The sequence below is a fragment of the Odocoileus virginianus genome, chromosome 11 (assembly GCF_023699985.2).
Source record: "Odocoileus virginianus isolate 20LAN1187 ecotype Illinois chromosome 11, Ovbor_1.2, whole genome shotgun sequence".
Taxonomy (NCBI): domain Eukaryota; kingdom Metazoa; phylum Chordata; class Mammalia; order Artiodactyla; family Cervidae; genus Odocoileus; species Odocoileus virginianus.
In genome coordinates this window covers 46271886-46295294 of record NC_069684.1, presented here as the reverse complement: position 1 = coordinate 46295294, position 23409 = coordinate 46271886, and the positions used below count along the sequence as shown (strand labels likewise).

Genomic DNA, 23409 nt, shown 5'->3' with positions numbered 1-23409 from the left:
TTTCTGAACAATACTTCGGACATAGAAGTTACATGGAAATATATTACACATAGGTATAAAAATAAATTATTTCAGTAATTTTATTCTTTTATATATTTTTCTATCAATAGAAATAATTAATTTAAATTCCCTTTTAAATCCTCGAAGAGCATTAGCCTTCTCTTTTCTTATGTATTTATCTACTCTGACCAGGAGTGTCCCTTAGACTTTGATAGTTACTAAGGTCAAGAAATAAGGCTACTTCAAACATTATTTTTGGAATTCCAACTTCCTTTGCTAAAGAGAAGAGAGAACTTAAAACCTGAGACAAATCAGTACTACCCTTTGATGGACACTGTTAGAGGGGAAGACCACCCAGAGATGCTATGTCTGAGATTCAGTGGGTGTAATTTCATTTAGGGAGCCAGGTACCCCCTTTCCCCCATCTCCCCTCCCCCAAATGGTTCTAATTCTTAAAGATTTTTACTTAAAATGTAAGTTCTATGTCCATGACAATCAACAGTCTTTTGTGCATATCTTGTCTCTCAAAATAAATAGATTTGTACATTTATTTAATGTACAAATATCTAGTCTATACTCAAACAGTATGTGGAAAGAAATCAAACTGATAACTAAAAAAAAGAGAGACCATTTGGGGTAAAAAGATGTTTTGCCAAATGAAGATTCAATTTAAAACCTAGAACTTCTGTTGCTGAAAATGAGTGCGAAACAATTCTCAAGAAGGAACTAGATTAGAAACAAAATGATGAGCCCTTTATAGAAAAGACTCACAGTTATTCTCACTATTCTTGGCAGAGGGATGGGAAGGGGAATTGGTCATAAACATGATAGATGGGAACTCCAGTGAGCCCCAGCCATATAATGAGATTATACCTACCCAAAACTCTTTCCTACAGATCTTCACTTAGTGCTTGGTATAGCAAGCCAAGGTCTTGGGGCAAGGCAGGTAAGTGGAGCAATCCCTCTGATACATTCATGGCCTCTCCCAAATATAAAGCAGTAACCTTCTAAAGACAGGGAGGGGACAGGCACCAGGGCAACAAAGTTGAGAGAAATCTGTCAGCATTCTGGATGCTCAGCTACCATATACAGGAAGTGGGATAAGAGAGCTAAAACAAGCTCTCCTTCTGAGATATACATGGTCTTCACTGAGAGTATAAAGCAGTCTCCATGCAAGGATTAGGGGCAGGGAAGCAGGAGAGAGAGAGAAATCTCCCAAGGCAAGAAATCCTGGGGCTGATGAGAAAGGAAAGAGAAATCCTCAGTGATTAAAAAAAGAAAAAAAAAAAAAAAAAAGCTGGCAGCAGAGATGACTCTCTTAGGATTTGTGAAGCTGGTGACTCAGTTACAAAGTATGAAGAGATCTCTGGAATCTTATCAGTGCTGAGACTCCAGGCACAGCAAAAAAGAAAATTGCTGTGATGAAACACTGAAAATCTAGTGGAAAGACAAGCAAGAATGCAGAGATGGGGAATTATAGCTAAGATACGTAGATGATTTTAAAAAAACCAAAACAGAATAGGGAACTTGCCTGGTAGTCCAGTGGCCAAGAATCCACCTGCCAATGCAGGCCACATAGATCCTGTCCCTGGCTCGGGAAGATCCCACATGCTGCACAGCAACTAAGCCTGTGTGCCACAACTACGGAGCCTGCGCGCTGCAACTCCCGAAGCCCACATACCTAGAGCTGCGCTCTGCAACAGGAGAAGCCACTGCAATGAGAAGCCTGAGCTCTGCAACTAGAGAGTAGCCCCTACTCACCTCAACTAGAGAAAAGCCCACATGCAGCAACTAAGACCCAGCGCAGCCAAAAATAAATTAAGAAAGAAAATACAAAACAGAATGGAAATGCTAGAAATTAAAGATATGATACGAGGAATAAAGACATTACTAGATGGATTTAAGAGTTAACTGAGAATAGCAAGAGTAAAAGAGCAGTGAATTTGATGACAGGTTAATAGCATGTATCCTAACTGAAATACAAATAAAAAAAATCAGGGCATCTGCCCATATGAAGTCTCACATATATATGTTTCTGGAATCCTAGAAGAAGAGGAAAAAGAGACTGGTGCAGAAGAAGTATTTGAAGAAATAATGTTCAAGAACATCCAAAAATTAATGAAAGACATAATCCCAGAAATCCAAGAAGCTCAACTGAACCACAAACAGGAAAAATACAAAGGAAATTACACATAAGCACATAATAAAAATGCTGAAAACCAAAGATAAAATGAAGGATCTAAAGGAGAAATGAGTGAAAAAGACACATTATATACTTGAGAACAATGACTGGAATAATGGCTCACTTCTTAACAAAAATGATGAAAGTCATAAGATAGCCAAATGTCTTTGTAAATTGCTTTAAAAACAACTGAAAAACAACAAAACCCACCTGTAATTATATAATTCTGTATTTGGTGGAAATGAAGGCAAAAAATAAAGACATTTTCTGTTCTGTTCTGTTCAGTGGCTAAGTTGTGTCTGACCCCCTGGACTGCAGCATGCCAGGCTTCCCTGTCTTTCACCCATCACTTGGAGTTTACTCCAATTCATGTCCATTGAGTCGGTGATGCCATCCAACCATCTCATCCTCTGTCGTCCCCTTCTCCTCCTACTTTCAACCTTTCCCAGCATCAGGGTCTTTTCCAATGAGTCAGTTCATCAAATGGCCAAAGTATTGGAGTTTCAGCTTCTGCATCAGTCCTTCCAATGAATATTGAGGACTTATTTTCTTTAGGATGGACTGGTTGAATCTCCTTGCAGTCCAAGGGACTCTCAAGAGTCTTCTCCAACACCATAATTCAAAAGCATCAATTCTTTTGTGCTCAGCTTTCTTTACAGTCCAATTCTCACATCCATACACGACTACTGGAAAAACCATAGCCTTGATTAGATGGACCTTTGTTGGCAAAGTAATGTCTCTGCTTTTTAATATGCTGTCTAGGTTGGTCATAGCTTTCCTTCCAAGGAGTAAGCCTTTTAATTTTATGGCTGCAGCCACCACCTGCAGTGATTTTGGAGCCCAAGAAAATAAAGTCTCTCACTGTTTCCATTGTTTCCCCATCTATTTGCCATGAAGGGATGGGACCAGATGCCATGGTCTTAGTTTTCTGAATGTTGAGCTTTAAGCCAACTTTTTCACTTTCCTCTTTCACTTTCATCAAGAGGCTCTTTAGTTCTTCTTCACTTTCTGCCATAAGGGTGGTGTCATCTGCATATCTGAGGTTATTGGTATTTCTCCTGGCAATCTTGATTCCAGCTTGGGCTTCATCCAGTCCAGCATTTCGCATGATGTACTCTGCATATAAGTTAAATAAGTAGGGTGACAATATACAGCTTTGACGTACTCCTTCCCCTATTTGGAACCAGTCTCTTGTTCCATGTCCAGCTCTAACTGTTGCTTCCTGACCTGCATACAGGTTTCTCAAGAGGCAGGTCAGGTGGTCTGGTAGTCCCATCTCTTGAAGAATTTTCCACAGTTTGTGGTGATCCACACAATCAAAGGCTTTGGCATAGTCAATAAAGCAGAAGTAGATGTTTTTCTGGAACTCTCTTGCTTTTTCAGTGATCCAGCGGATGTTGGCAATTAGATCTCTGGTTCCTCTGCCTTTTCCAAAACCAGCTTGAACATCTGAAAGTTCACAGTTCACGTATTGTTGAAGCCTGGCTTGGAGAATTTTGAGCATTATTTTACTACTGTTTGAGATGAGTGGAATTGTGTGGTAGTTTGAGCATTCTTTGGCATTGCCTTTCTTAGGGACTGGAATGAAAACTGACCTTTTCCAGTCCTGTGGTGACTGCTGAGTTTTCCAAATTTGCTGGCATATCGAGTGCAGCACTTTCACAGCATCATCTTTTAGGATTTGAAATAGCTCAACTGAAATTCCATCACCTCAACTAGCTTTGTTCGTAATGATGCTTCCTAAGGCTCACTTGGCATCACATTCTAGGATGTCTGGCTCTAGGTGAGTGATCACACCATTGTGATTATCTGGGTCCTGAGATCTTTTTTGTATAATTCTTCTGTGTATTCTTGCCACCTCTTCTTAATATCTTCTGCTTCTGTTAGGTCCATACCATTTCTGTCCTTTATTGTGCCCATCTTTGCATGAAATATTCCCTTTATGTCTCTAATTTTCTTGAAGAGATCTCTAGTCTTTCCCATTTCATTGTTTTCCTCTATTTCTTTGCATTTATCACTGAGGAAGGCTTTCTTATCTCTCCTTGCTGTTCTTTGGAACTCTGAATTTAGATGGGTATGTCTTTCCTTTTCTCCTTTGCCTTTCACTTCTCTTCTTTTCACAGGTATTTGTAAGGGCTCCTCAGACAGCCATTTTGCATTTCTTTTTCTTGGGGATGGCCTTGATCACTGGCTCCTGTAGAATGTCATGAGCCTCCATCCATAGTTCTTCAGGCACTCTGTCTATCAGATCTAGTCCCTTGAATCTATTTGTCACTTCCACTGTATGATCATAAGGGATCTGATTTAGGTCATACTTGAATGGTCTAGTGGTTTTCCCTATTTTCTCAATTTTAGTCTGAATTTGGCAATAAGAAGTTCATGATCTGAGCCACAGTCAGCTCCCAGTCTTGTTTTTGCTGACTGTATAGAGCTTCTCCGCTTTGGCTGCAAAGAATATAATCAATCTGATTTCAGTATTGACCATCTGGTGATGTCCATGTGTAGAGTCTTCTCTTGTGTTGTTGGAAGAGGGTGTTTGCTATAACCAGTGCATTCTCTTGGCAAAACTCTATTAGCCTTTGCCCTACTTCATTCTGTACTCCAAAGCCAAATTTGCCTATTACTCCAGGTGTTTCTTGACTTCCAACTTTTTCGTTCCAGTCCCCTATAAGGAAAAGGACATCTTTTTTTTTTTTTGGGTGTTAGTTTTAGAAGATCTTGTAGGTCTTCATAGAACCATTCAACTTTAGCTTCTTCAGCATTACTGGTCAGGGCATAGACTTGTATTACTGTGATATTGAATGGTTTGCCTTGGAAACGAACAGAGATCATTCTGTCGTTTTTAAGATTGCATTCAAGTACTGCATTTTGGACTCTTTTGTTGACTATGATGGCTACTCCATTTCTTCTAAGGGATTCTTGCCCACAGTAGTAGATATAATGGTCATCTGAGTTAAATTCACCCGTTCCAGTCCCTTTTAGTTCACTGATTCCTAAAATGTCAACACTCACTCTTGCCATCTCCTGTTTGACCACTTCCAGTTTGCCTTGATTCATGGACCTACCATTCCAGGTTCCTATGCAATATTGCTCTTTACAGCATTGAACTTTACTTCCATCACCAGTCATATCCACAACTGGGTGTTGTTTTTGCTTTGGCTCCATCTCTTCATTCTTTTTGGAGTTATTTCTCCACTGATCTCCAGGAGCATATTAGGCACCTACTGACCTGTGGAGTTCATATTTCAGTGTCCCATCTTTTTGTCTTTTCATACTGTTCATGTAGATAAGCTTAGGAAGAATTCAAAATTTTAAAAATATTCTGCATTCCAACCAAGATCTACATTTTTAGTGGCATTTATTTCTAGATTTTTTTTTTGTTCCATACTGATAGAATCAGTTTCTTAATTTCTATGAAAGCCAATAAGATTTTAATTGAAGTGCTGCTTTTCTCAAGTATTCTCATTGTAACAATATTGCATGTTTTCCACCTATGAACAAGATACATTTTCATACATTTCAACCTATGATACATTATACATGTCTTTTACATCACTCAATAATATTTGTAGTTTTAAAGTGTATATATTTGCATATCTTTTATCAGGTTTATGCCTAAGTATTTAATATTTTAAATTCTATTTAAACAGTATTTTTAAAAATTTCAATTTATGATTGTTCATTTATATGTTTATATCTTTCATATACAAAATTAAATTGCTATATAAATATGCAGTTGATTTTTTTATATTGACCTTATATACTGCAACCTGGTAAACACACTTATTAGCCCTGTAACTTAAAAAAAGAAAAAGATTTCATAATCTTTTCTACATCTAAAAGTGTTTGAATAAAGACAGTCTCCTTTTCAATACAGATTCCTTTTATTCATTTCTTAACTCATTGCACCTGCCGAAACTGTCAATGCGATGGTGAATAGATGTGGTGTGGGCAAACATTCTCACCTTGTTCCTTATTTTAAGCAAGAAATGGAAGAAAGGAACAAAGGAGCAAATGGTGTTAATAAAAAATGAACACCAAATGGTAGGTTTAACCAATAACAGCATTTTTACATCAAATCTGAGCAGAGTCAATAACAGTCTTTTAGCATTGGACAATGTTAGCTTAAGGTTTCTCATAAATGTTCTGTGTTAGGTTGAGGACGTTCTCTTTTATTCTTAATTTGCTGATTTTTAAAATTAATTGTGTATACTACATTTTGTCAAATGCTTTTATATGTACCTATTGAGATGATCATATGGTTTTTAAAATTATTTTCTAATAAGGTGAATTATGTTGATTGATTTTCTATTGCAAGTCACTTTTATTTCTAAGTTAAACCCACTTGGTCATGATGTATTTTCCTTTTTATATATCTTTAGATCTGGTTTACTAACACTTTGTTCATAGGTTTTAAATCTTTGTTAGTAAGAGATATTGGTCTGCAGTTTTATATCCTTGTCATATGTTATTCTTGGTTGTGGTATCACATAATGCTGGCCTTACTGAATAAATCGGGAAGTATCCCCCTTGTTCAGTTTTCTGAAAGATTTTAGAAATTGTGGCATTTATTTTAAAAATACATCATAGAATTCACTGGTGAAATAATCTTGGCGTGAAGTTTTCTGTGTGGGAAGGTTTTTAAATAACAAATTCAATTTCTTTAATTGATATGGAGGTGTAGCTGTTACATATGTCATCTTAGGGAAGCTCTGGTAGTTTGCATAAATTTGTTTTAACTTTGTATTCAGAGTTGTTTGACTCGGCCCCACTCTGCAACAGGTTTGCACTAGCCGAGAGGCCACCTGATCCATGCAGACAGCTACACAGAAACCCAGCCCTGTCCTCCAAGGGGTTGCAGAAGCCCCACATCTGCTGGGCCACACAACCAACTGAGCAAGAAGCCTACCCTGCTCTCCAACGGGTGCACAGCCACCACCCAAAGGGCAGCCTCACAGCCAGCTTGGCCAGCCTCACTGACCAGCATGCCCACTAGTCAGCCCCACCACAAGGGAAGTGTGTTCACAGTACATGTCAGGGGTACCACTAAAGAATATAGTTCTGGTAACCAAAGGGGTGTGCTGCTGGGCCCCATTGACTGTCTCCTATGCAAAGCTACTTTTACAAGTTCAGGAGACACAGCTGACCTATCTAACACGTAGAAGTAAACAGTGAAGAACTGGGAAAATGAGGCAGATGATTATGTTCCAAATGAAGAAACAAGACAAAATCCCAGAAAAAGAATTTAGGAAAGTGGAGATAAGCAATATATCTGATAAAGAGATCAAGATAATGAACATAAAATGCTCAATGAATTTGGGAGAATGAATGAATATAGTAAGAATTTCAACAGAGTTAGAAAATATATAAAAAAAGCTAGAGCAGAAGAATATAAAAGCTAAAATGAAAAATGTCCTAGAAGGTATTGTCAATAAGATTAGATGATACAGAGGAATTAATCAGTGGTCAGGAAGACAGAGTAGTGAAAACCATATGAACTGTCCTATTGGGACAACATCAATGCAACATCATACTAACATTTGCATTATTGAGGAGAAGATAAAAGAAAGGAAAAGAGAGAAAGAAAGAGGCAGAGAATTTATTTGAAGAAATAAGAGCTGAAAACTTCACTAACCTGAGAAAAGAAACAGACATCCAGGTCCAGGAAGCACAGAGGGTTGCCAAACAAGATGAACACAGAGACAAAATATAATTAAAATGACACACAAAAAAAATTAAAGAGAGAATCTTAAGAGCAACAAGAGAAAAGCAACTAGTTATATATAGGGGAACTACCATAAGAGAATTATCGGACTTTTCAGGATAGACTCTACAGGCCAGAAAGAGTGGCACAATGTATATAAAGAGATAGAAGGAAAAAACCTACAACCGAAGATAGTTGCTGCTGTTGTTTAGTCACTAAGTCATGTCCAACTCTTTTGCGACCCCATAGACGGTAGCCCGCCAGGTTCCTCTGTCCATGGGATTTCTCAGACAAGAATACAGGAGTGGGTTGCCATTTCCTTCTCCAGGGGATCTTCCCAACCCAGGGATTGAACCCGCATCTCATGCATTGGCAGGCAAATTCTTTATGTCTAGACCACCTGGGAAGACGAAACAGTTCGGTAAATATATCTAAATGTGCAGGTGTAATATACATATATATGTAATCTTTTACTAACCTTTAATAAATAGTTGATCCAACACCACCTTCTTGATGTAATGCCAATAATTCCACCATCAGGAAGATTTGCATTGCTTCCCAGTCTTGTAAATGTATTATAACTTTTTAAGTAAAGAATACCATTTATTAAGAAAAAAATTCCATCCCGTGATAGGGTCACATCAGACACATTGTGTCTTTCATCTTCAGTCAGAATATTTGGAGGCACTCTGATTCTGGTCCAAGTATGGAATGAATCATTTGTCTGAAAGGTCTCCATGTCAGCTACCACCACAACAAATGAAGGATCACAAGCAGCCCAATTTGCTATTAACTGACTACCCCGTGGTGAAGATATTGGTAAAAACCCAGGAATCTCAGGTATTGTCAACATAGGAGAAGTCAGCAGGAAAAGACTATTTGCAATAAAGCAGTCTTGAAAAGCCACTGGATTTCCTTTAACCTCTTTTAGCACATCATTTGTTGTCATTGGTACCGAGATATACCATTTCCTAAGAAGAGAAAAATGGAAAATATAAAAGTAAAATGCACCCCCTCCTTCTTCTCATTCATCTTGCATGGTGCTGGCATCATCTTTTTTTTGGTAACATTTCTTTTCTTTTCTTTTATTGGAGAATAATTGCTTTACAATGTTGTGGTGGCCTCTGCCATACATCAGTGCCAATCAGTCATAATTTTATATATATATACATATATATGTGTATATATATATATCCCTTCCTTCTTGAGCCTCCCTCCACCCGCCTCCCCCATTCCACCCCTCTAGGTCATCACAGAACACCAGGTTGAACTCCCTGTGTTCTACAGGAGCTTCCCACTAGTTATTTTACATTTTACATATTTTATATGTGATAGTGTATATATGTTAGTGCTACTTTCTCAATTTGTCCTACCCTCCTTGTCCCGTGCTGTGTCCACCAGACCATTCTCTACAACTGCATCTCCATTTCTTCTCTGTAAATAGTTTCATTAGTACTATCTTTCTAGATTCCACATATATGCATTAATATATGATATTTGTTTTTCTTTTTGACCTAACTTCACTCTGTATAACAGGTTCTAGGTTCATCCACCTCGTTTAAAAATTTTTATTTTTATCAACATAAGTCTGGGTAAAACAAAACAATATTAAAACGCCACCACAGCCCCATTTCTCCTCATTCCTCACTTTAGTTACCAAAAGAAAACAGTTTTGATTCTTGCAGCTCTATGTTCTGAAATGTCTCCATTATCTCAAATAAATATTCTTATACTGCTCTCTTAATAGGTAATTTTGTTCATTATTGGCTTCTTTTTTTTTTTTTTTTTTTAATTTTTATTAGTTGGAGGCTAATTACTTTACATCATTACAGTAGTTTTTGTTATACATTGATATGAATCAGCCATGGATTTACATGTACTCCCCATCCCAGTCCCCCCTCCCACCTCCCTCTCCACCCGATCCCTCTGGGTCTTCCCAGTGCACCAGGTCCAAGCACTTGTCTCATGCACCCAACCAAGGCTGGTGATCTGTTTCACCCTAGATAATATACATGTTTCAATGCTGTTCTCTTGAAACATCCCACCCTCGCCTTCTCCCAGAGTCCACAAGTCTGTTCCATACATCTGAGTCTCTTTTTCTGTTTTGAGTATAGGGTTATCGTTACCATCTTTCTAAAGTCCATATATATGTGTTAGTATACTGTAATGGTCTTATGACCATTATGACATATGAAACTATTTCTGCCACATAATATACCTGCCTGTACATCTCTTTTTTCAAGTTAATATCATAGTGTTTAGCTAAATTTATAGTATTTACATTGTTATTAAATATATATATATTGTTAACTACTGAGAAAGTCATAATTAAGTTTTCCTATGTGTATTATTTTCCTATATGTATATTTATAATATTTCCCATAAAGTTAATGATTTCACTTAAAAATGTGCTCAGTTTTCTAAGTTTCCCAGTAGGTAATTAAAACGGTGCTCCACAATATCTTCCATGTGGTAAATGCAGAGGTAACCTAGTACTTCTTTCCTGAAATTTTCTTTCTTTACTCCCTGGGTTGAAGTCACCATTTACTGGGTCCAATGCTTTGATCTTTCTTGTTTTGTTAAAACACATTTTTTAGTACCTCTCTGTTAACGGGTATGCGAACATAAAATTTTTGAGACTCTGAATACCCCAAAATATCTTTATTTTACATAAAGATATGTAATTTGGCTAGATAGAGACTTCAAAATTTTGAAGGCATTTTCTCCAGCCTTGCATATTCAGCTTTACTAATGGGAAGTCAGACGGCAAATTGACTCTTGTTATTATTCAAATGAGGTGCCTTTCTATAAGTTTTTTAAGATCGTCACTTTTTTTCTTTGTATTATAAAATTTGACAGGGCTGGGTCTATCTTTTGAAGTGGACACACAAATGTATTTGTGAAAACAAGCACTCTGATATGTATCTTAAAACTTATGAGAAGTTCTAAGGAGAATTTCTCAGCAGGGCAATTTAGGAGACATCAGTTTAAAGAATGTTCAGTAAATGCTTCTTGAGTTTCCTATTTCCTCAATGAATATACACTCGGTTGGTGGTGATGGCATTCTGCCCACTCAGAATGAGGTCCTGCCAGGTGAAGGAAACCCCATGTTGGGGCAATTGAAGGTATGTCATCAAACTTCTATGCCCTAAACCATGACACCATTAAACTTTATCCAATTATTGCTTTTGGTAAGTCACACCACTGACTAACATTGGTTTCAAGCACCAGTTGGTCTTTTAAAATCATCAGTATCATTTTGTTATTGTCCACTGACTATATAATAATCTCATTATTATAAGCTGCTCCTAAGCAGCCATAGAACAATTATGTATTAGTGACTATTTTGTTTGATTGGATAACTGGTTACCTACAAGATCTAGGAAGGACCCAGGACTGAAGTCCTGGCCAAGCATACTGAGCTTTTCAGTTTTCCATGCCTATCATTTTTCTTTCAAACCTTTGATTTTTTTTTAAAAAAATTGTGACTACATTTATACACGTTTCAAATTCTTTTCTTCTCATTTTATAGCATCTTAGTCACCTTTTATGTATATAATATCTTCTCTTATTTCTGTGTACACAGTATATTTTTTTGTGAACTTTCTTTTGCTTCCTGCTGTGTCCTATGTCCTCTGAATTGAGTTGTTCTGTTTATTGATTTAGGTTTCTGAATCTGTTCGAAGCTTTCTGTAATTGGTGGTCCTTTAATATTTAATATTAAATGTCCTTTAATATTTAAGGGAGAAGCAGAAACAAGTTGTGAGATACCTCTGAGGTATACCTCTTATTCCCATTGTGCCTCACTCTGCTTCTCCCCTCCTGATTCCAAATTTAAGTTATCTTAAGTAGTTATAACTTGTTAATTCAAATGCTTTTGGGAGGAGATATGCTAGGTTTCCATATTCAGGGAGCACGATTGCAGGTACCCTAGAGAACTTCTTTTCAGAATTCCCTTCTGCAAGCTCTCAATTAACAGAATTTCTGTGCTCTATGAAGTCAGTTACCAGTTCTCTCTCTACTTTCTATTTTCTGTGCTTGCTTAAAAACTACTTAGAAAATTCAGTGGCCCATACATTATATCCAGGAAAAAGCTCAAACTATTCCAATGGAATCTTAATTTTTCCCCATATTCAATCCCATATGCCACATTATATTTCAGGTGTTCTTTTGTTCAGTCACTCAGTCGTGTCTGACTCTTTGCAACTCCATGGACTGCAGCACGCCAGGCTTCCCTGTCTTTCACCATCTCTTGGAGTTTTCTCAAACTCATGTCCAATGAGTCGGTGATGCCATCCAACCAGCTAATCTTCTGTCATCCCCTTCTCCTCCTGCCTTCAATCTTTCCCAGCATTAGGGTCTGTTCCAATGAGTTGGCTCTTCACATCGGGTGGCCAAAGTATTGGAGCTTCAGCTTCAGTATCAGTGCATCCAATGGATATTCAGGATTGATTCCCTTTAGGATGGATTTGATTGACCTCCTTGCAGTCCAAGGGACTCTCAAGAGTCTTCTCCAACACCACAGTTCAAAAGCATATCGATTCTTTGGTGCTCAGCCTTCTTTATGGTCCAGTTCTCACATGCATGTATGACTACTGGAAAAACCATAACTTTGCCTAGATGGACCTTTGTTGGCAAAATAATGTCTCTGCTTTTTAAGACATTATCTGAGTTTATCATAGGTTTTCTTCCCAGGAGCAAGCGTCTTTTAATTTCAAGGCTGCAGTGACAATCTGCAAGGATTTTTGGAATCCAAGAAAATAAAGTCTGTCATTGTTTCATTGTTTCCCCGTCTATTTGCCATGAAGTGATGAGACCAGATGCCATGATCTTCGTTTTTTGAATGCTGAGTTTTAAGCCAACGTTTTCCACTCTCCTCTTTCACTTTCATCACAAGATTCTTCTTTGCTTTCTGCCATAAGGGTAGTGTCATCTGCGTATCTGAGGTTATTACTATTTCTCCTGGCAATCTTGATTCCAGCTTGTGCTTCATCCAGCCTGGCATTTCGCATGATGTAGTCTGCATATATTAAATAAACAGGGTGACAATATACAGCCTTGATGTACTCCTTTTCCAATTTGGAACCAGTCTGTTGTTCCATGTTCAGTTCTAACTGTTGCTTCCTGACCTGCATACAGATTTCTCAAGAGGCAGGTCAGGGGGTCTGGTATTCCTATCTCTTGAAGAATATTCCAGTTTGTTGTGATCCACACAGTGAAAGGCTTTGGCATAGTCAACAAAGCAGAAGTAGGTGTTTTTCTAAAATTCTCTTGTTTTTCCTATGATCCAGCGGATGTTGGCAATTTGATCTCTGGTTCCTCTGCCTTTTCTAAAGCCAACTTGAACATCTGGAAGTTCTCGGTTCATGTACTGTTGAAGCCTGGCTTGGAGAATTTTGAGCATTATTTTACTAGTGTTTGAGATGAGTGGAATTGTGCAGTAGTTTGAGCATTCTTTGGTGTTGTCTGTCTTTGGATTGGAATGAAAACTGACCTTTTCCAGTCCTGTGGCCATTGCTGAATTTTCCAAATTTGCTGGCATATTGAGTGCAGCACTTTCACAGCATCATCTTTTAGGATTTGAAATAGCTCAACTGAAATTCCATCACCTCCACTAGCTTGTTCATAGTGATGCTAAGGCCCCCTTGACTTTGTACTCCAAGATGTCTGGCTCTAGGTGAGCAATCACACCACCATGGTTATCTGCATCATTAAGATCTTTTTTGTATAGTTCTGTGTATTCTTGCCACCTCTTCTGCTTCTGTTAGGTCCATACTATTTCTATCCTTTAATTGTGCCCTTCATTGCATGAAATATTCCCTTTGTATCTCTGATTTTCTTGACGATGTCTCTAGTCTTTCCAATTCTGTGTTTTTTTTTGTTTTTTGTTTTTTTTTTCCCCTCTGTTTCTTTGCACTGTTCACTTAGGAAGGCTTTCCTGTCTTTCCTTGCTATTCTGTGGAACTCTGTATTCAGATGGGTTTATCTTTCCTTTTCTCTTTTGCTTTTCATTTCTCTTCTTTTCTCAGTTATCTGTAAGACCTCCTCAGACTACCATTTTGCCTTTTTGCATTTCTTTTTCTTGGGGATAGTCTTGATCACCACCTCCGGTACAATGTTATGAACTTCCATCCATAGTTCTTCAGGTACTCTATCAAATCTAATCCCTTGAATCTATTTCTCTCTTCCACTGTATAATCATAGTGGATTTGATTTAGGTCATACCTGAATGGTCTAGTGGTTTTCCTTACTTTCTTCAATTTAAGTCTGAATTTGGCAATAAGGAGTTCATGATCTGAGCCACAGTCAGCTCCTGGTCTTATTTTTGCTGACTGTATAGAGCTTCTTCATCTCTGGCTGCAAGGAATGTAATCAATCTGATTTCGGTGTTGACCATCTGGTGATGTTCATGTGTAGAGTCGTCTCTCATGTTGTTGGAAGAGGGTGTTTGCTCTGACTAGTGCGTTCTCTTGGCAAAACTGTGTTAGCCTTTTCCCTGATTCATTTTGTACTCCATGGCCAAACTAGCCTTTTTCTCCAGGTTTATCTCTTGACTTCTTACTTTTGCATTCCAATCCCCTATGATGAAAAGGGCATCTTTTTTTTGCTGTTAGTTCTAGAAGGTCTTGTAGGTCTTCATAGAACTGTTTAGCTTCTTCGGCATTAGTGGTTGGGGCATAGACTTGGATTACTGTGATACTGAATGGTTTGCCTTGGAAATGAACCAAGATCATTCTGTCATTTTTGAGACTTTGTTGACTATGAGGGCTACTCCATTTCTTCTAAGGGATTGTTGCCCATTCCATTCCATTCTAGTTCACTGATTTCTAAAATGTCGATGTTCATTCTTGCCATCTCCTGTTTGACCACTTCCAATTTACCTTGATTCATGGACCTAACGTTCCAGATTCCTATGCAATATTGTTCTTTACAGCATTGGACTTTACTTTTACCACCAGACACATCCACAACTGGACATTTTTTCCACTTTGATTCAGACTTTTCATTCATTCTGGAGCTATTTCTCCACTCTTCTCCAGTAGCATATTGGACAGCTTCCGACCTGGGAAGTTCATCTTTTCAGGGTCACATCTTTCTGCATTTTTATACTGTGCATGGGGTTCTTAAGGCAAGAATGCAGAAGTAGTTTGCCATTCCTTTTTCCTTCAATATTATGCTTGTGAAATACATTCATGTTGATTTGTGTTGCTGTGTTTAATTATGCAAGAGAATGTTTATCCATTTCCCTATGAAAGGAAATTAGAGTTTCAAATTTTTTCCTTTCAGAAAAATGCTGCTACAAATATACTTTCACATATCTCTTGATTCACCTGTGCATGGGTTTCTCTAAGGTAAACACAGGTGTTGAATTGCTCAACCATTGAATACATGCATCTTCAACTTTGTCTGACAATGTAAAAATATCTTTCAAATTGCTTGTGCCAATTTATAGTTCTGCTAGCAATGTATGTAAGTGTTCCCATTGTTGCACATTGCTATGGTGTGAATGTTTGTGTTTGCTCAGTATTCATATATTGAAATCCTAATGCCCTATATGATGGTAATAGTGGGGCTTTAGGGAGGTAAGTCATGAGGGTAGAGCTCTCATAAGTGGGATTAATGTCCTTGTAAAAGAAGCCCAAGAGAGCTCCCCAGCCTGTTCTGCCATGTGAGGATACGGTGAGAATTCTGACACCCAAAAGAGGGCCCTCGATCAACCATACTGGCATCCTGATTTCAGATTTCCAGCCTCCAGAACTGTGAAAAATAAGCTTCTGTTGTTATAAGTCACCCAGCTTGTGGTATTTTGTTACAGAAGCCTGAATAGACTGATATGTTTTCATTAATAACATTACAAAATGTTAACATATTTATCAGTCTCTGTGTGTAAAATGGTCCTCTTTGGGCTATTAATATTTTTCTCTAATTATCAATAAAGTGAAACATCACTTCATGTTCCTATTAATGAGTGTTTATCAAATCTTTGATTTTATAATTTGAGATACTTTTATTAATCATAGAAATTATTTTCTATCCTGAGGCAATAAAGATATTATCCTATCTCTTTCTAAAATTTTCAGCTTAGCCTTTCACATACATGTCTTTTGAAGTTGTTTTATTATTATCATAATTATTGTTAATCTGAGATTATTTTAATGTATGATATGAGGTAAGTACTGAGCTTCCCTGATAGCTCAGTTGGAAAAGAATCTGCCTGCAATGCAGGAGACCCCGGTTCAAGGCCTGGGTCAGGAAGATCTGCTGGAGAAGGGATAGGCTACCCACTCCAGTATTCTTGGGCTTCCCTTGTGCTCAGCTGGTAAAGAATCCTCTTGAAATGTGGGAAACTTGGGTTCAATCTCTGGGTTGGGAAGATTCTCTGGAGAAGGGAAAGGCTACCCACTCCAGTATTCTGGCCAGGAGAATTCCATGGACTAAGTCCATGGGGTCGCAAAGAGTCGGACTCGAATAAGCGACTTTCACTTTCACTTTCATGAGGTAAGTAATATATGATATGAGGTAAAATTAAAATAAAGCTTTACTCTGTCCCTACTGAGATGACATGCAGTTTTCTCCTTTATTAATGTAATAAATTATGTTAAAACATTTAAAATATTATACTAACCTTGCACTTCTGGTATAAACCAACTTGACTATATGGCATTTCTCTTTTCATGTATTATTGGATTTATTTTGCTAATATTTTATTCAGAGTTTTGCATCTAGGTTCATAAATGACATCAGCATATAAGTTTTCTTTCTCATATATACTTTGCCTGAATTGGCATATGCAAACTTGGTAACTTCATTTTGCAAGTTAGGATTGAAATTTTCTGAGCCAGTGCTCTCTCACCCTCCTTAAAGATTGCTAAATACTGATTAAGTTTCTTCATAGTTAAAATATTGCTCAACTCCTGTATTTCCTTTTGAGTCATGTTTGAAAAACTGTATTTTCTAGAATGTTTTTTCTTTACGTTTTCAGATGTATTGGTCTATAATTGTTTATGTATCTGCTCCATCACTAATCTTTTTTCCTTTTTAAGAATGTAGATTAGTCTTTCCACATTTTTTCACATTTCTGGTTCATACAAACCTTTTTATCTCAACTCAATGCCACCTCTAAGATGGTATCTAAATATATTTCTCTCTGTATTATCATTTAGTATAGTTTTTCATAGTTCTTAATACATTATGTTATTTACATATTTACTTGTTAATTATCCATTTCCCATGTTAGAATAATTTGAATTCTTGAATTCCCACTTAAAATTTGAATATAGAAGGTAGGGACCTTGACTGTACTCCTAGTGTCTAATTGTAGCTTGATTTGTAGATGTACAACAAAGATTTGCTGAATTAATTGTGAAACCCAACTGATATACATGTTGCCAAAAAACTAAGTTAAATCTATACTTATTCTGTATTAGTTACCATGAAGTTGAATTTCTTTTTTTAATTAGTTCCCCATATACTTATTTTATTTTATTAAAGTACAGTTGACATACAATATTATGTTCATTTTAGGTGTACAACATAGTGATTTGACAATCAAAGTAATAACACAGTGATCACCATGATAAATTTAGTAATCATCTGTTACCATACAAAATTATTACAGTATTACTGTTATATTCCTATACTGTATATTATATCCCTGTGAACTATTGTGTAATTACAGGTTTGTACCTCTTAATTCCTTTCGCTTATTTCATCAAAGTCCCCACACCTCCCACCCGCTGGCAGCCACCGGTTTGTTCTCTGTAACTATGTCTGTTTCTATTTTACTTTGTTTGACTTTTATTTTATTTTTATTTTTTTCTGAGACACACAGTGTGGATTGCTCCACTAAATTGTTTGACTTTTAGATTGCACATACAAGTGAGATCATACAGTATTTTTCTTTCTTTGTCTGACCTAATTCATTTAGCATAATACTCTCTAGGTCCATCCATGTTGTAAATAGCAGGATTTCATTTTTTTTTTTATGGCTGAGTAATAGTTCATTGTGTCTGTGTGTGTATCCCATCTTTATCGGTTCATCTACTGATGGATATTTAGGTTGCTTCCATATCTTGGCTATTGTAAATAATGCTGCAGTGAACACATCTATCTTTTCAATTAATGTTTTTATTTTCTTAGGGCAAATATCCATAAGTGGAATTGCTAGATCATGTGGTAGTTCTATTTTTAATTTCTTGAGGAAGTTCTTCCATAGTGGCTATGCCAATTAACATTCCCACCAAGAGTGCATGTTGTTCAGTTGCTCAGTAGTATCCAACTTTTTGTGACTCCATGGACTGCAGCACACCAGGCTTCCCTGTCTTTCACTCTCTCCCAGAGTTTTCTCAAACTCATGTCCATTAAGTCCATGATGCCATCCAACCACCTCATCCTCTGTCGCCCCACTCTCCTCTTGCCCTCAATCGTTCCCAGCATCACGTCTTTTCCAGTGAGTTGGTTCTTCACATTGGGTGGCCAAAGTATTGGAGCATCAACTTTAGTATCAGTCCTTTCAATGACTATTCAGTGTTGATTTCCCTTAGGATTGACTGGTTTGATCTCTTTGCTGTCCAAGGGACTCTCAAGAGTCTCAAGCGTCTTCTCCAGCACCACAGTTCAAAAGCATCAATTCTTCGCCACTCAACCTTCAACTCTCATACCCATAAATGACTACTAGGGTCATGTACTACATGGAGTGTACAACACATATTTATTAAATGGAGTGCATCAGGGTTCCCTTTTCTCCATATCCTTGCCAACATTTGTTATTTTGTTATCTTTTTGATCATCAAAAAGATGGTATCTCACTGTGGCTTTTGATTTGTATTTCCCTGAGTACTAGTCATACTGAGCATCTTTCCATGTGTCTATTGGTCATTTATATGCATTCTTTGGAGAAATGTCTTTTCACATCATTTTCCCATCTTTAAATTGGATTTTACTTGATATTGATTTGTATGACTTCTTTATACAATCTAGATATTATTATTTCTTTTTCTGTGCAAAAGTGTTACACCATTTAGATATTAGCTTATTAGATATGACATTTGCTAATATCCTCTCCAATCAGGAGTTTGCCATTTTACTGATGGTGTCCTTCTCTGTGTGAAAGTGTTTTAGTTTGGGAATTACCTAGTGGTCAAGTAGTTAAGTGGTTAGAACTCAGTGCTTTCACTGCTATAGACTCAGATTCAATTCCTGGTTGGGGAAACTAAGATCCTATAAATTGCGTGGCATGACTCTTCCCTCCCTGGCCAAAAAAAAAAAAAAAAAGCTTTTGATGCAATCCATTTGTTTATATTTGCTTTTGTTGTCCTTGCCTGAGACCAAACAAGAAAAACACTACCAATACCAACAGCAAAGAGCACAGTGCTTACGTTTTCTTCTAGGAGTTTCATCCCTCCAGAGGTGATACTTCAGTCTTTAATCCATTTTGAGTTTATTTTTATATATGGTGTAAGAAATTGGCCCAGTTTTATTCTTTTCTCCATTGTATATTCTTGTCTTCTTCACTGTAGATTAATTGACCATATATAAGTGTGGGTATATTTCTGGATTCTCTATTCTGTTCCATTGACCTATGTGTCTATTTTTGCACCAGTATCATACTTTTAAATTACTATAACTATGAAATTACTGTTACTATAATGCTGTTGTATAGTTTCAATTAGATTGTGATTCCTCCAGCTATGTTCTTCTTTCTCAAGATTGCTTGGATATTCAGGATCTATTGTATTTTCATACATGTTTTAGGATTATTTTAGTTCTGTAAGAAATGCCACTGCTAAAAAAAAAATGCCATTGGTATTTTGATAGGAACTGCACTGAATCTGTAGATTGATTTGGGTAGTATGGGCATATAACAATATGAGGTTTTCCAGTTCATGAGCAAATATTATATTTCTATTTATTTGTGTCTTCTTCAGTTTCCTTTATCAATATCTTATACTTCTCAGAATACAGGTTTTTAACCTCCTTGGTTAAATTTATTCCTATGTATTTTATTCTTTTTGATGCAATTTTAAGTGGGATTGCTTTCTTAATTTTTCTCTGTCATAGTTTTGTTACTAGCACATAGAAATGCAACAGATTTATGTATGCTAATTTTATTTTCTGCAACTTTTTTTTTTTAGTTCTAATAGTATTTTGGTAGGATGGATAGGATTTTTAATATATAATACCATGTCATCTGCAAACAGTTTTACTTTTTCCTTTCCAATATAGATTTATTTTATTTATTTTTTAATGTCTGATTGCTGTGGATGAAAATTTTTATACTATGTTGATGAAAGTGGAGAGAGTGGACATCCTTGTCTTGTTTCTGATCATAGGGAAATGCTTTCAGCCTTTCACCATTGAGTATAATATTAGCTGTGGGTTTGTCATATGTGGCCTTTTTTATGTTCAGATATGTTCATTTGGGCTTCCTAGGTGGCTCAGTGGTAAAGAATCTGCCTGCCAATGCAGGAGACATAGGTTTGATCCTTGGGTTAGAATATCCCCTGGAGGACGAAATGGCAACCCACTCCAGTATTCTTGCCTGGAGAATCCCATGGACAGAGGAGCCTGGCAGACTACAGTCCACAGGGTCATAAAGAGTTGGACACAACTAAGACTGAGCACACACACATTTCCTTTGTACGCACTTTGTTGACAGCCTTTATCATAAATGGATGTTGAATTTGTGAAAAGTTTTTTTGTGCATCTATTGAGATGATCACATGATTTTTATCTTTTATTTAGTTAATGTGGTGTATCACAGTGATTGATTTGTGGATTATGATTCACCCTTCTTTCCCTGGGATAAATCTCACTTGATCATGGTATATGATTTTATTTAATGAATTGTTGAATTTGGTTTGTTAATATTTTGTTGAGTAACTTTGCATCTGTGTTCATTAGTGGTACTGGCTTGTAATTTTCTTCTTTGTAGTGTCTATGTCTGGTTTTAGTAACAAGGTGATGCCAGCCTCATAGAATGAGTTCCTGTTCAGTTTTTTGGGGGATAGTTTAAGAAGAATAGTTATTAAGTCTTCATTAAATGTTCAGTAGAATTCACCTGTAAAGGCATCTAGTCCTGGACTTTGGTTGGTTAGAATTTTTTGATTTCTGATTCAATTTAGTTACTAATAATTGGTCTGTGCAGATTTTCTATTTCTTCCAGATTCAGTCTTAGAAGATTGTATGTTTCTAGGGATCCTTCCATTTCCCTGGTTTGTCCTATGTGTTGGTGTATTATTTTTCATAAGTAATTTCTTATATTTTGTATTTCTGTGGTATCCATTGTAACCTCTCTTTCACTTCTGAGTTTATCTACCTGCGCCAAATTTCTTTTTTCTTGATGTGTCTGGCTAATGTTTTATCAACTTTGTTTATCTTTTCAAAGAACAAACTCTCCATTCACCCTTCCTTCCCTCTTTCCGTCTTTGTTTCATTTGTTTCCACTCTGATTTCATGATTTCTTTCCTTCTACTAACTTTGGACTTTGTTTATTCTTCTTTTTCTAGTTCCTTTAGGTATAAGTTTAGATTGTTTATAATTTTCTTCTTTCCTGATGTAACCTGTATTGCTATAAGCGTCTCTCTTAGAATTGCCTTTGTTGCATCCCATGGACTTTAGAATGTTATATTTCCACTTCCATTTGTCTCAATGTGTTAGTTATTTTCTTTTTGATATTTACAATGACAACCAAAGGTTGTATAGACTCCATGTGCTTGTGCTTTTACCTAGTTTCTTCTTGTAGCTGATTTCTAGTCTCACACCATTATGATAGGAAAAAATGTGTGATATGATTTCAATCTTTTTAAATTTATTGAGACTCATTTTGTGTTCTTAGATATAACCTATCCTGGAGAATATTCCATATGTATCTAAAAGAATGTGTATTCTGATGTTTTGGGGTGAAATGTTCTGTATGCATCTCATAGGGTCATCTGTTCTAAAGTGTCATTTAATGCCAGTGTTCCTTATTGGTTTTCTGTATAGATAATCTGTCGATTAATATAAGTGGGGTTTAAAGGACCCTGTTGTTATTGTATTACTGTCAACTTCTCCTGTTATGTCTGTTAATATTTCCTTTATGTATTTAGGTATTCCTACATTGGGTGCTTATATATTTACAAGTGTTATATATTCTTGGATTGATCTCTTTATCATTATTAATGTTCCAATTTGTCTTTTGTTACAGCTCATGTTAAAGTCTATTTTGTTCAATATAAATATTGTTACCCCAGTTATATTTTTGCTTTCATTTTCATGGAATACAGGCAATCTTTCGTGATATTATGGGTTCAGTTCCAGACCATCACATAAAGCACATATTGCAGTAAAGCAAGTCACATGATTGTTTTTTTTCCCAGTGCATAGAAATATTATGTGTACATGCTGTAGTCTACTGAGTGTCCAAGTGCATTATCTGAAAGAAAAAGGTATATACCTTTATCAAAAAGACTACATTGGTAAAAAATACTAACCAAAATTTGAATCTTCAGTAATTGTGATCATTTTGCAATAGTAGTATCAAAGATCACGGATCACAGACCACCATTAATATTTATTGTTCTTCAGTCACAAAGTAATGTCTGACTCTTTGTGACCCCATGGACTGCAGCACACCAGGCTTCCCTCTCCCTATCTCCTAGAGTTTGCTCAAACTCACGCCCACTGAGTCTGTGATGCCATCCAACCATCTCATCCTCTGTTGCCCCCTTCTCCTCTTGCCCTCAATCTTTCTCAGCATCAGGCACTTTGCACAGGTGGCCAAAGTATTGGAGCTTCAGCATCAGTCCTTCTAATGAATATTCAGGGTTGATTTCCTTCAGGATTGATTGGTTTGATCTCCTCAATGTCCAAGGGACTCCCAAGAGTCTTCTCCAGCACCACAGTTCAAAAGCATCAATTCTTCGGCACTCTGTCTTCCTTATGGTCCAACTCTCACATCCATACATGACTACTGGAAAGACCACAGCTTTGACTATATGGACCTTTGTCAGCAAAGTGATGTCTCTGCTTTTTAATATGCTGTCTTCTGTCCAGACTTGTCATAGCTTTCCTTCCAAGAAGCAAGCATCTTCTAATTTCATGGCTGTAGTCATTAATATTATTATTACATAAAATATAATATAATAATATAAATAATAACAAAAAGTTTTAAATATTGCAAGAATTACAAAATGTGGCACAGAGACACAAAATGAACAAATGTTGTTATAAAAAATGGTACTGATAGTATTGACAGATGCAGAGTTGCCAAAAGCCTTCAATTATAAAGTAAAGCACAATAAAATAAGGTATGCCTGTTATCTTTCTCCACCCTTTCACTTGCAGTCTGTGTGTATGTTTTTGGATCTGAAGTGAGTCTGTTATAGGCAGCATGTAAATGGGTCTTGTTTTTCAATCCATTCAATCACCCTATACCTTTTGATGGGAGCATTTAGTTCATTTACATTTGAAGTAATTATTGATATAAATGTACTTACAGACAAAATGGCATTGATATATATGCCATTTTGTTAACTGTCTT

The 23409-nt window shown here is 36.7% G+C and overlaps 1 protein-coding gene across 5 annotated transcripts in view; it reads right to left on the bottom strand.

The window, feature by feature from the left end:
• Positions 1-23409, bottom strand: part of CATSPERE (catsper channel auxiliary subunit epsilon) — a 150294-nt gene that overhangs the window by 54082 nt on the left and 72803 nt on the right. For all 5 annotated transcript variants that reach the window (XM_070474396.1, XM_070474395.1, XM_070474397.1 and 2 more), the window contains one exon: positions 8365-8857. In XM_070474396.1, the coding sequence (XP_070330497.1) occupies positions 8365-8857 (493 nt within the window). The remainder of the gene's footprint in view (positions 1-8364; positions 8858-23409) is intronic.